The sequence below is a fragment of the Triplophysa rosa genome, linkage group LG11, assembly GCF_024868665.1.
Source record: "Triplophysa rosa linkage group LG11, Trosa_1v2, whole genome shotgun sequence".
Taxonomy (NCBI): Eukaryota; Metazoa; Chordata; class Actinopteri; order Cypriniformes; family Nemacheilidae; genus Triplophysa; species Triplophysa rosa.
This window is the reverse complement of record NC_079900.1, coordinates 21,502,756-21,516,258: the sequence shown is the minus strand read 5'-3', so window position 1 is coordinate 21,516,258 and position 13,503 is coordinate 21,502,756. Positions and strand designations below refer to the sequence as shown.

The 13,503-nt window shown below is 40.3% G+C and overlaps 1 protein-coding gene across 1 annotated transcript; it reads left to right on the top strand.

The window, feature by feature from the left end:
• Positions 1-972: 972 nt before the first annotated feature.
• metrnla (meteorin like, glial cell differentiation regulator a) lies at positions 973-10,661 on the top strand. Its single transcript, XM_057347155.1, has 4 exons — positions 973-1,313; positions 5,416-5,804; positions 8,811-8,870; positions 9,498-10,661. The coding sequence occupies exons 1-4, from the start codon at positions 1,216-1,218 to the stop codon at positions 9,809-9,811; spliced, it is 861 nt and encodes a 286-aa protein (XP_057203138.1). The 5' UTR covers positions 973-1,215; the 3' UTR covers positions 9,812-10,661.
• The last annotated feature ends 2,842 nt before the right edge of the window (positions 10,662-13,503 follow it).

The window sequence follows — 13,503 nt, the reverse complement described above, 5'->3', positions numbered from 1 at the left end:
TTACATTGCAATTGAGGATGAACAAAGAATACAATTTTACATTTCATGTAAAAAAAGTAGTTGATTGTAACATAAATTGTACTTTTAAAATGTTACGTACCTTGTTTTAAAATAAAATGATAATAGAGACTCAGTTTAGAGGGATAGGTCACACATAAATAAAAATTGTCTCAATTTATTCATGGTCAATTAAAACCCTTACTGAGACATTTTGAGAAAATGTCTATTGAATAGATTGAGATTTAAAACTTGCCCCCTGATATTCATCCTCTGCTTCAAAATTAAATGCAAATATCATTAATTCTATCGCAGAATTAAGTTTAATACGAAAAAAAGCAAAATAAATGCAAACGTGCCACCGTGTAACAGCTCGTCTCAGTGAGCAATTGAAGAACTGTTATGAAAATTAACCATAGTTTTGCTACAGTTTTAACCGAAAAACATTATGTACCATACCTATAGTACTTTTATACAAAAACCATGGTTAAACCATGCATGTAACCATGATTTTTCCAAAGGTAATAAATACACCAAAAAACATGTTTACTTTTCGTCTCATTTTTACGTTGTTTCTTGCATTTGCGCATGCGTCAGTCAGCTGTCTATGGCCGTGAAACGCGGTTTTGACTTGAAGGGATACAGCTACCTCCACTGGGCATGCGCACTTCAATACCACATAATTTTTGGCACGCTGAAAACAGTTGATTAATATTTTTTTATTATTGTACAGTTAGGTTTAGGATTGGGGTAGGCGTAGGCGTAGGCGTTAGCTAATGTAATTTATTGTAATTATATGGCGAGATTTTGCACCACTTCCGGCCGTAGCTGTATCCCTTCTAGCAACAACCGTGAAACGCTAAAGAGTCCGAGCAGCAAAATCCTTCTCCACAGTAAAATAAGAGCCGATGCTTCTTCAATGCGCATGCGCGTTCTTCAAAGTTCAGCAAGCGGCTCTACTCGGATTCCTCAGCGCGTCACCGCAGTCTCTACTTTACTCTTGTAGAGCTGTGCTGCTCACTGAGCGGAACATGGAGTGAGTGAACGCGCGTCTCGGACTTTCGGCTCTTTAGTAAATTTCGACCGTATAAAGTGAGTCGATACTGAAGAAAAACACGATGTAGTGAAAATACCGACATTGGACTGTTTGATTTCGTGCCGGTGAAGCAGATCTATATAGTTTCGTGCTTTGGAGAGGCAGACAGCGCCGGGACAAACATGCTCTCGCCGCTCGTGCCGTGTTTGCTGTCGGTTCTGGTTCTGTGTCGGATCGCGCGCTCCCAGTACTCGAGCGACCAGTGCAGCTGGAGGGGCAGGTGAGACGCACTTCATTTCATTTATCAGTGCATGTTTTATTTTATATAGTTTGGTCAAATGTATTTCTTACTCTTAACCTTTTAGTTAATGAGTTAAAGTCTAATGAAAAGCAAACAAAGTTTTCATAACCACCTGCAACATTCAATAACTTGTTAAAAAGTTAGTAGTTGTTGTAATAGTGGTACTTGTAGTATAATTAGTATACGTCTAGTGTGTTTTTTATTTTTGCATTATTATTAGTCTTGTTGTTATTGTAGTACCCAGTATTGTCAATTTTGTATATTATGGGTGGTGGTCGTTTTTATTGTAGCGTTTGACTCTACAGTAATATATGTTATTTTTTACCTGCTGAAATCGTTATATATAACTTTTCTTAGTAAGAATAGTTTACTAGTTTAGATTTACAGTACACTTATTTCCATCTTTGTGTTTAACACACACTTTAATTTCTGCTTGTTGGTTGTTTAAAATAGCCCAAGCTTATAATAAGGCAAAGCAGCACATTAGGGGTTAGTTATAGTTATAAAAAATATGGGAAACACTTTACAATAAGGTACTATTTGTTAACAATGAGTTAATACATTAGCTAACATGAACTCACAATGAACAATACTTCTATAGCATTTATTAATAATAATTCATGTTAATTTCAGCATTTACTAATACCTTATTAAAATCAAATGTTGTCACTGTTAACATTAGTTAATGCTCCATGAACTACCATGAATAACTGTATTGACATAAACTAACTTTGATGAGGATAAAACTAAATTGTTAATTGTTAGCTAATGTTCGCTAATGCATTTACTAATGTTAACTAATAGCACCTTATTGTAAAGTGTTGCCAAAATATGTTTGAACAAACAAATAAGAAGAAATAAGCCAATACACTGCAATACTGGTGACAACATTTCAAGGCTTTTTAACAGTTTGGTGACACCAGGAAATATATAGAGCTTTTAAAGTCCAATAACAATCTTATAGGTCAAGGTAGCTTTAGACCCTCCAACTATAATGGGCAATTGTATTTGAAGGCTATGTTGTTTGTCTGGGTTGGTGATAAATCTTTAACTAATGAGAAGTTTTGTTGATGCTACCACATAACATCGTCCTTGTTATTATTCCTCAACAATGCCTCCCTTCCTGCAAAAAAATTCCTTAAACGTTACATATTTCTGGCCCCTGTAGTCTCTTCACAAAAACAAGGGCAAGCGTGCTGTATTCTGGGTGTGCGGCTGTATAATCTGGTGTTGATTTGCCAGGTCTGAGTTCAGCCTCTCATTACAGCTGAATTTCAAATGCTCTTAATTAAAGATGAGTCATTATAAATGAGGAGCCTTCTGCATGCGAGTCTGCTCCGCACATGTGTCACCCCGGGTCTGTTACCCCGGCTGCACGTGATTTTCAGTCCTCACCTCTCATTTTGGTAAGCTTTTTGCCCGGCCCAAAATCATCTCTGATTGAAGGACCGCTGCAGGGTTTATAGGCATATGGCTCATTTTCTGCCTAACTGACTGGGAGCCACAGGCTCGAGGCGCAGAACCGCAAATGATGTCTAAAAGTAGAGGAGAGAGGCTTTTGTGTGGCCAGTGGACAGCGACAGGGCTGCCGCCCGGACATGCAGCTCCTCGTCTTTTTGAGGAGTTGAAAGCGATGGGAGGTGCAGTGCGTGACCTGCATTTGCACTTGCATGCTCCCGGTCCGGCTACTGTCTTTGCTCTTGCGAGGCCTGTGTGTCCAAGGATCCATTGACTTAAGTTTCAAAAATCCTGCTCGAGGCAGTATGCCAGTGTCGGATGTTGCCAGAGAGTTGGAAAGAAAAACGGTTGATGTTTGAATATGTGTGTGCGTACGTGTGCACGTGACGGGTCACGCAGCAAGCCTTGCGCGTGGGTCTTAACACCTTGTGTGAAAGGACATTAACTTCATTCTTGCGACTCTGAGAAAAGCTTTTCTTTGATATGGGCTTCAGCTTTGGACTCGTCTCTGGCGCGCTAACTGTTCCGAACAATTGCCCCAATGTTTGAAGTTTCCTTCACTATGTTTCGCATCAAAAGGCCACTAAAGTGAAGCTGAAAGAATATCCAACCGGTACTATTTAGGGGATTACCCTCGTGTGAAAAGTTATTTTATATGCTGTAGAATATATATTAAAAACAAAAAAATCTGGGTAGCTTTAATCAAACTCTCTCTATAGAAAAATAAGAACCTGTTATTTCATCCAGATGGAAAATACTGAGTACAATATCTAAATTATGGCTAAATTTATTATATCGGTCAATAATCGGTTTCGGTCGATAAAAGCAATTTTTCACACTATCGGTTATATATAGAAAATGTTAAGAAAAATCACCAGTTTGATGTTCAATTTTAAGGGTCATTATATGAATAATTAACATTCAGAAAGTTAAGAAGTATAAGTTTTAGGGATGCACCGATATGTAAATTTTGGCCGATAACGATAATGGATAATTCTTCAACATTGGAAGCCGATAACCGATATATTGTCCGATATACAGTGTCTAAATAATATAACGTTTTCTGAGACTGAAAATTATTTTTTCCCCCTGAAAATCATGTACCAAGCCTACTTTACACTATTTAAAGTTAAACTTTTCGGGATATAATGTTTATTTAATAAACAAATTAAAGATGTTCTTCCAGAGCAACCCAGAAAGGTATTCTCAATAGCCCCAAGTCTAACAGGTCTCAAGACAGAAAGTATTCAGACAGCAGTCTACTTCAAACAATATGCTTTTGTTCCTATAATTTATATTCATAAATATGTACATACTACATCAACAATGTTTTGCTAATAGCAGTAAGTGAATGATCATGACAGTACTGTTCTGGATTTTAACTGTGAGCAGCGTGCACATGATGTGGTTCAACCAGATAAAATGATTCATAATTTATCGGCTATAATTTATCGGCCGATACCGATATGGCCGATGATTTATCGTGCATTTCTAATAAATTTGACTCCAGAATCGGCATTGGAGAAATTTTATCTAATCTGAATCGCTACCTAGTTCGACGCCCCATTGTTATTGTTCAATATTTTTGCAAATCCCAGAATGCATTGCGATTTGTAAAAATAATTTAAGGTGAAATCAAGGTAATATTGATTTTGAAAACATTTGGTCTAGTACTAAAATAATCAATTTAATTTGAACTTTATTAATCTATTAAAACGTAATATTTAGTAATAGAGTATTATATTAGGCCAATAAATCATATTTGGCTATTTTGAGATATTTGACATTGGTTGGTAAATGTGCCCACTTGGCCAATGTGGCAGCTGTCCTTTAAAAACCTAATGGCCCTTCCACACCGGCACGATAATCGCGCGCGTTTATCGTCGACGTTTAACGCGTCGTGTCTAAACAAAGGGCGCCAATGTGAGTGTGCACACCGACGCAGAAAACGCCAGGCGTAAAAGCGTCTTTTTTTTTTTTAAACGCCTCTGGCTAGTTTTTTGGTTAAAAACTGGCCTTCCAATGAGATTGCCGCTTTTGTTCATGTGCCTGGAGCTGCTGAAGTTACAGTAAATCAGACTTTGTGGTGCTCAAGCACAAAACGGTCTTGCCCGAGCACACATTGACGAAGAGGAAGCAAGATGAATTCTTCTTCTGTGTAACAAGCGAGTGTCTGAACGCATAAAGGTGCGCAGCGCCACCATGTATACCGGGGTGTTTCTGTTTTTCATTAAGTGCCATCTATGTCAGGGAGTGAATCGGCTCATCAGCACTGAAAATCGCTTGGGTATGAACGCTGAAAAACGTCTCGAAAAACGCTGGCGATAAGCGCGTGCGATTAACGTCCCGGTCTGTACGTACCTTAAACCAGAGATATTTTTGTGCTTTGAAGGATTACGTTGTTAGCTTAGTAACATACTGAAACCACATTTTAGAATCCTCAATTTATGGAGTTCCGTCCTTTATGTGCTACTACAATATTTGTACATTTCTGCCATTTCAGTTTAATTTCTAAAGTGGTTTTATTTTTGACTAGCATGTTGCCTGTTGGCAGCTCCTTATTTGTAACCCAGCTTTAACTCTTTTACTATCTTTATTTCTTCCCCTCTTTGTCTTCTTTTAGTGGGCTTACCCATGAAGGACACACCCGGGATGTGGAACAGGTGTATCTCCGCTGCGCCCAGGGTTTCCTGGAATGGCTTTACCCCACAGGGGCCATCATCATCAACCTACGACCCAACACAATGTCCCCTGCGGCCTCTCTTCTCTTCGTCTGCATCAAACCTTCCAAGGAGTCCAGTGGAGCCCACATCTACCTGGACCGGCTGGGAAAACTTCGATTGCTCCTCCGTGAAGAAGATCAGGCCGAGGGGAAAGTGCATTGTTTCAGCATCCAGGAGGGGGCACTTTTCATTGAGGCCGTGCCTCAAAGAGACATCAGCCGAAAAATCACAGCCTTCCAGTATGAGCTGGTTAACCACAGACCAGGAGCAGATCCACATTCATTGTCTGGTACGAGTTTATGTTGTTGTCTTTTATCTTCAGATTAAAGCATCTTTGAAGAATTGACAAAATAAAATAGACAAAATTGTTAATAAAAGACACATTATGATGATTTCATTGTGGTCTTAAGGGAATTGTTTTATCTGGCAAGAAATGAAAATACATGAAAGTACACATTGCTTAAATAAAAACAAATTGCTGTGAAATACAAAACAAGTGTAATGTAGCGTAATACCAAAATTGTTCAAAAATACCACATTATGATCTTTAAGCCTTGTTCAAAGCTTTCTAAAGCCATATGTTAGCTTTGTGTGAGGACCAGACCAACACTTAAGTCTTTAACTCCACCCAAAATGATACCGTACACTCGAAATCGCATATTCAATTGCATAAATCGCAATAAGTGTTATTATTAACTTTCCACGATTCCACTGGTCTCGGGGATAAATGGTTATTTGTGCACGCCATGGCGAGGGTTTGTTTGTTTTAAATAGCGTGCCGTAGCCAATATTTTCATGCCCGCCAACAGATGATATCTTCACCTCAGGAAACATCCACCCCTCTGCGATGCTTCGAGCGGTGGATCTCCGTTCATATTTGCACTGGAAAGTGATACTGATTTAAACCTTGTTTGCCATGTGATAAACATTGGCTTTTCCAGGACATGTGGCACAGTTCCACATGTTTCATGCTGGGACACCATGAACGCCCCGTTTGCTTATATCAGTGATTTACCCTGGAAAAGCCTGTTAACAGTCGACCTTTTAGAAATTAATTTTCAAGCGGTGCACCTGCCAACAACGAATAACTGAATGGCCTCAAGCAATGTAGATGCGACTCATAACGGGCCTGTTTTTCTCCTCCCAAACAAAGCTGAGGTATTATTTGCTGCGTTTTTCCCTTCAGGGGGTGTGCATTCATAGCTGGCATGAAACTCTGGCTTGGATAAACAAGAGCGTATATTTTTGAGGTTTAAAGCTGCGTAACTTTAAACAGTTTCTGGGCTCGGCGTCTGTGTGGCATTAACATGTGGTTTGATGTGGCCAGTGATGTCTGTGCGGATTGCTCCGAAGAGCTTGTGTGTTTGCACGTTTGGCAGGATGTTGCGAGTTCAGCAATCCGAACAGGCAAATCTGTAAGTTGACCTGTTTTCCTTTTTCCCCGAGTGTTTTTTTTTCTGCTCTTCACCTCGAGAACGCTGACCTGCTGTGCTGGAATTGAGTTGCTTTCCATCATTGTGGAATGTGTCTTAGACCAGCTGTTGGGAGGACATATTATCTCCATCTTTTTTCCGACTCCCTTCCTCTTCCTTTATTTCACAGTCTCTCTGGCTTTCCCTCCCTCACTTTTTCCTTCATTACTTTTCTCTCCGTGTCTGAAGTGGTTGGGATGCAAGCGAAGTGGCATATGAATCTTTCCTCCATTAGCGTGGAATGCAGAGGGGACCAGATGTAGCAGGGACACTATCTTCCCCTTTGGCCCTGCCAGCGTGTGAAGTGGTCGCGATCCCAGCCGCGTTGCATTCATTTTGAGGTTGCTGACTCAGATGCCAGTCTATTCCTGCGGTTCTGTTTCAACTTTTGCATGTGAGCCGCTAAAAGCGTTTGAAAAACCCATCCGCAATTCAAGTCTGGCTTTTGAGTTGGGGACGTGAACGCTAGCAGTTAACGTTCGCACCGATTTGTTCTGAAGGATCACCAGCTTTGTAGCTTAGGCTTGTGCCAGCTGTTGCAAAGTTGATTTTTTTGGATGCCCTATGGCCCCGCTGGTGGTGCATTGCTCCTTGTGTTGCAATAGCGGTTGACCTCTGGTCTGCACTTCTCGCACACAACTTTTACAACAGTTTGACTTGATCCACCCAAATGTGAAGGGTCAGAGTCTACAGTTTTTTTAATGTACTCTTGTGCCAATGCAAGGCATCAAAACTGGATATTTAAAGGAATGGTTCAACAAACAAAAAGTCATCATTTATTCACCTTCATGTTGTTCAAAACCTGTACATGACTCTTTCTTCTGTGGAACACAAAAGAAGATATATTTTCACCTCTTTAACTTTTAATGTTCAAGTTTGGATTTTTCACACGAGTGGAAGATATTCAATTGATGTTTTTGGGAAACGTTTACAAGTCCTTTCACCAGACCGACTAAACATTTTGGCTAGTAGCTCCAGATCACACCCAAACATGAGCGTCGTCCTCACCCTACCTATCCCACCCCCTTAAACCCATAAAAACACCCATAAACCCTTTCACCCAGCCACCTGAATCAACCAATCACACACTCAGCTACAGCTTTGCACAAGTGTAATGAGTTTGAGACCCTCCAGACAAACCGATTGCTGGATTATATCTGAGCGGTGGGGCCTGAATGACCCTGAAGCTGCGAGACCGCGTCCTGATTTATTTGGAGAGGGAAAACCCACAGATCAAAGCTGACACGCTTCTGCCAGTGTTTGGGTTACACTGATTGCCTTGAAAGTCATAGAATGTTTTTTTCTCTTGTCATGTGTTGCTATGGGTTGTAAAATAGTACAAAGTGTTCGTCTCACCGTAGGATGTTGGCACAGGTGAAAGTGTGCCGTCGGTGAGTTTTTCGGGGTTTTTTTACAGGCCTAATAGTCCCTGGAGTTTCTGGTTTGTGTTTGTTTTTATCTCCGATGGTTCTCATGTGTGTTTGGGTGTGAGGACACTGTGTATGTTTTTTGTAAAGGGGAGAAGGTCGTGATGTGTCCCCCACTCTCCACTAATGCAATGTCCGACAAGGCATGACGATAATGTCGGCCTCCGTGCGGTCAATAAATAACCATCTGCAGCAGAAGTTAATTGTGCCTTTGAAGGTTCAATGTGTAGGGGGAACACGTCGCGGGTTTAGATGGATCAGTGCGCAGGGCTACTGCGTTTGGGAGATTACTAAAAATAACATGCCGTTTTATTCACAAAGCATGCAGTTGGTTCTTGTTTTGTTGCATTAGCGTGAGTGTGTTTGGACTGATTTGGGATTCTGATCTCTTTACAGGAGCCTGCCAACCCTGTACAGATGCTGAGGTCCTCCTGTCTGTTTGCACCAGTGACTTTGGTAAGAAAAGCTACATCTATACAAATTTCTTCATTTTTTTCAGGAGTCCTATTGAAATTTCTATAAAATTGTTGAACCAATCCTAAAGCATAACGGTCATAATACAAGAATCACTATGATTTTTTAAAAAGTTAAACATAAAAGCTACTTAAATGTTAATATTTACGTTTATTTCTTTATTGTATATCTCTTATTTGCTGTCATGTTTTATGTATAAATTGGCATTTTTTTATGTAAGTATTAGCATCCATGAGAAAAATAATATTGATCAAGCATTATTTGATAATCTTTTTGATTTTTCATAATAATAATATATTATTATTATTATATACAATATTATTTTTGTAAATATATTTTGTAAATAAACATGTTTTTGTAAATCTTATTATTTATTATTATTAATACTTAATAACAACATTTCATAACATTTTCTGGTGATGTCTAAATGGTCATTTTTATCCTGTTGTAACTCACAATTGTCCTATTCAGAACTCTTTTTCCTAAAAGATCCTTTTTTTGAGGATTTGTTACGGTTATTAAGAACTTGTTAAAAATAAAGTGTTTCGAAATAATGCTGTTAATAATAATAATAAACATTATTTAATGTCTCTCATTGCTCTTCTACAGTGGCTCGGGGTGGCATTCATAGTGTGTCGCAAGAAGAAGATCAGACCTCTGTCACAGTGTCCTTGAGTCGCCTCTACAGACAGAAAACGCAAGTGTTTGTGTCAGGGGGCGGCCGAGCCAAACGCTGGACGGGCTTCGTGAAGATGCCCAGCCAATGCAGAGTTAAACCAGGGGACGGTGAGTTCCTCTTTACTGGAACCGTGCGTTTCGGGGAGGCCTGGCTCAGCTGCGCTCCGCGGTACAAGGACTTCCTTAGGGTGTATCAGGACGCACAGCAGCAAGGGACCAACCCATGTCATTTGGACACAGACTGAATTCTTTCCAAGAAACCGCACGGTCCACCCTATCGTGAGGAACTGTGACCTCGTGGGCAGCTGTCTGTCTTTGTCAATCTGCCTGTTTTTACAGACAGGAGCGGTTATAGATCTGTAGACTGCAATAGCGCTTCAGAATCTGCTCATGTGCTGTCCCAGCATTCCTTGAGACAGCGACTCTCGCTCTTAAAACACGCCGCAGAGACAACTGAAGTCAAGTTGGACTTGAGAAGCCAATGACGATTGACTGGTCTTAAGACATTTTCTCATGTTGTTGTTTCTCTTACGTCGCAATGTAGCAAACCTCGCTGTTGAATGTGTAAAAATGTGAAAAGAAAATTCTAAAATGGAAGTCCCTGATGCTTTGTAAAAAGCTTGTTGTACAGTTTTGCAGTTGTTTCTATGACAGAAATATATTGAAGAAAAGCCTGCTTTTTTATTTTTTAAGGAAATTTTTAAGTGCAATTCCTGCCTGTGTTTTGTCTTCGGGCTGTTCAGTTGCAAATGTGTCTTTCCAAGGATTAAAAAGATTTTTTTCTCTTTGGAACCAAATCATGTGCCTGTTGTTTATGTAAATGAGGTCACACTGCAGATCTCTGCCATTCGCTTTTAACTATTTCATCTGTGAACTTTTTTTTTTTTATCGTTGGAATGATTTTGCGGTATTAGATTCACCACAAAGTGGATTATTATTGAACAGTTTTCGTTTACACATTTCGCAAACGCTTCCTGAAACGCTTCCTTCTTGGACAAAATGCTTTTGTCAGTGTTCAGCCTCATGTTTGTCATTATCTCGCCATCCTCCCCCTTTCCAGTTATTATTAAATCAAGAAAATAATGCATAACAAGCTTTATTCGTTCCGCATCGTGCTTGATTCACTTCCGTCCAGATTCCCTCCGAGATACGCCGGGGTTTGTCGGTGGTTGGTCTATTGGCCAGTTCCATATGAAATGCATTACTTGTGGTTTTCCAGGCGTACAGGAGAGTTATCATTCATTGGAGGCAGACTGGGGCAGATTCCTCTCCACGGGTTGCTGTGGTGCCCAGGGAGGCGCTCAGTCAAGGTCAGAGTGAAAGGACTCTTTGTGTGCGGCGCGCTGGGCTCCGGTCTGGGAGTGCGAGACTGCTTCGATAGAGCCCTGTGATGCCTCACAAAATGGAGGAACGGACCATGTGGGCTATGAATGTGACCCGCTCCAGATGCTTGTGGCCTACTTTTAGGGCGTTGATTTATTTAAATGTATCGAATTCGTAAAAAAGTCTTTATTTCAATTTTCCTTCTAATTGAAAATGTTGCTTAGCTGCTCCTCATTTCTCTGACGGAAACACACCCATAACGTCTCTCGGTAAGTGGCCGCGAATAGACAATTGCTTTTCCAGGCCGATCTGTGAGCTGAATGGAGAGTCTGAATTCCAATGGCAGCAGCGCTGGAATCGCTCACTGGGAAATGCAAACAGTGTTCCCATGACGACGGCGCCATGCGGCAAACCCTCGTATGAGGTGAATGAGAAAGAAAGCAAAAGGAGCGGTCGGCCATTCGCACCGGGACTTTACGAGCGCCTCGTTGGCGGCGCGCTGTCTGGGTACATTCTGACCACATTTGGCATCCTGACCGACTAAGTTTGGATCGTGAAAGAGAGTTTGTGGATAAGATAATCCCTCGGAAAGAGACACTGACCCTGATGCTAGGCCATATTGGCACTATTGTTGATGCAGACATGTTTATAAATTGGGGAAGTGGAACCTTGTTTCCATAGTCACCAAGATAAAGTTGCTATGTCTTGCGGAGTGACCTTCCCCAAAACGGAGACTTCATCAGACTTATCAGCTCTCCTGAATTTCTGAGTAAAACTTGCAAACAGCTCTTGCTGCCCAACATTCATTTTGAAGTTCCCCGATACTTGTTTTTGCAAGGACAAAATATTCTTCTGCATAAACGAGCAGAAATATCTGCAAATCAGTAGCATCAGCAGAACAATAAATAGTACTGTATGTACTTTCCAATGACAAAAATAAAATGCATTTAGAGTTTAGTAAAAGTAGCCGAATTTGGATTTGGAGCTTGTGTGTTATTCTACACTGTAAAAAAAAGTATCATAAATTTAACTGTAAAATTCTATAGCTTTTACAGAGAAAAACCGTAAAAACTGCTTAATATTTTTACAGTATAACTCACTGATGAAATGCTTTGTTTTGAGTAGACGCACTTGCTGCATTCCAATTCGCCTACTTATTTTATGTTCTATAAGTATGTACTTTGTTTTTGTTATGGGAAAGTACGTACATTTTAGTGCGTAACAAAAGAGTAAGCAAATTCATACTGCCATGTAACTGACACGCATCAAAATATTCCTTACATTCCAACGTTTCCTCATTGATTATTTGTATGTAATATTTACTGTATCATTAAATTTATTAATTCATTAATGCAATTAATTTATTAATTCAGTGATTTATTTGATTTATTGTAGCATTACTAAAATACTCCCTTTTGGAGTAAGTTTGGCGAAATATCTGTTTTTAGTGTTCGTGATTCTGCACTGTAAAGGTCTTTGCACATACGGTCCGAAATTTTTGTATGCATTTTTTCGTATTTGGCACTCGTTTGTACGGTGTCTCTGAATTGTCATAACGCCTCTCAAAATGCTTGCTACGGATGCGAAAAATGCAGAATATCGATTTTCTTTATGACGGACGAAAATATGGGTGGCAGTTTGTAAATGTGACAACGTGAGGTTGTATTTATTTTTTAACGTGCCGAAATTTCGGACTCAAAACTCGATGTGCAATGGCCTTAAGATACGGGTACTTTAGGAATACTCATTTCAACATACTATGATTGGGACATATACTAATTCGACTGTTAAATACTATTTAGGACGGAATGTATGCAAACTGGGACATAGGACGTATTTATTTGAAGGGGAATGAAAATGAGGCTGTGAGGAATACACAGACTCTCTGTTCAATGGGTTGTATCATTTTAACATCTTCGCATCATATTTTTATAACATTTTTTGTTTTCTGGATTTTAGTCAATATGTGTTATTAAATTTTTAACAGCTGAACAAAAATTTGTCTCTCCCACAGCCCCAGCTTGCTTTAGGACCACTGGGTGGACATCAAGTCCCCAACTAATATACACATAATCATTGGTAATCGTTCATACTCATAATCATTCTTATGGCCGTGACTATAACTGCTCTCGCTCGCCTGCTTCAGTCCAAGGTTGAGGTTTGTGTAGGCAACACACACACAGTTTCCTGCTGCCCAAATGCTTATAATCACAATTAATGGTTCTGGTCCAAGTAATGTTAAAACATACATCAAACCATTCGCATAATGAAAACACGGGAAACTATTCATTGAGGACATCTTTGGGGTGGACCTAATAAACGAAGATATTTGCAGTAACAGCAAATTGCACAGTGTCTTGGCAGCAACCGGGGCAGGAGAGAGCCAGGGGTCCCGGGGGAGAGAAGATGGGCAAGCGAACAAAGCGAGTGATTGGTGCTCTGCGGGCCAGTGACATCTCTCCTGCAGGGGAAGTGGAGGAATGCTGGGAATGTGTTGACTTCACACACGCGCACCCCCCACAGAAGCCGGGCCTTGGTGAGGGGGAATCAATAGGAGCTCTGTGGCGGCTGCACGTGGCGCTTCCTCCAGTACATACACTACGCCTCGGCCGGA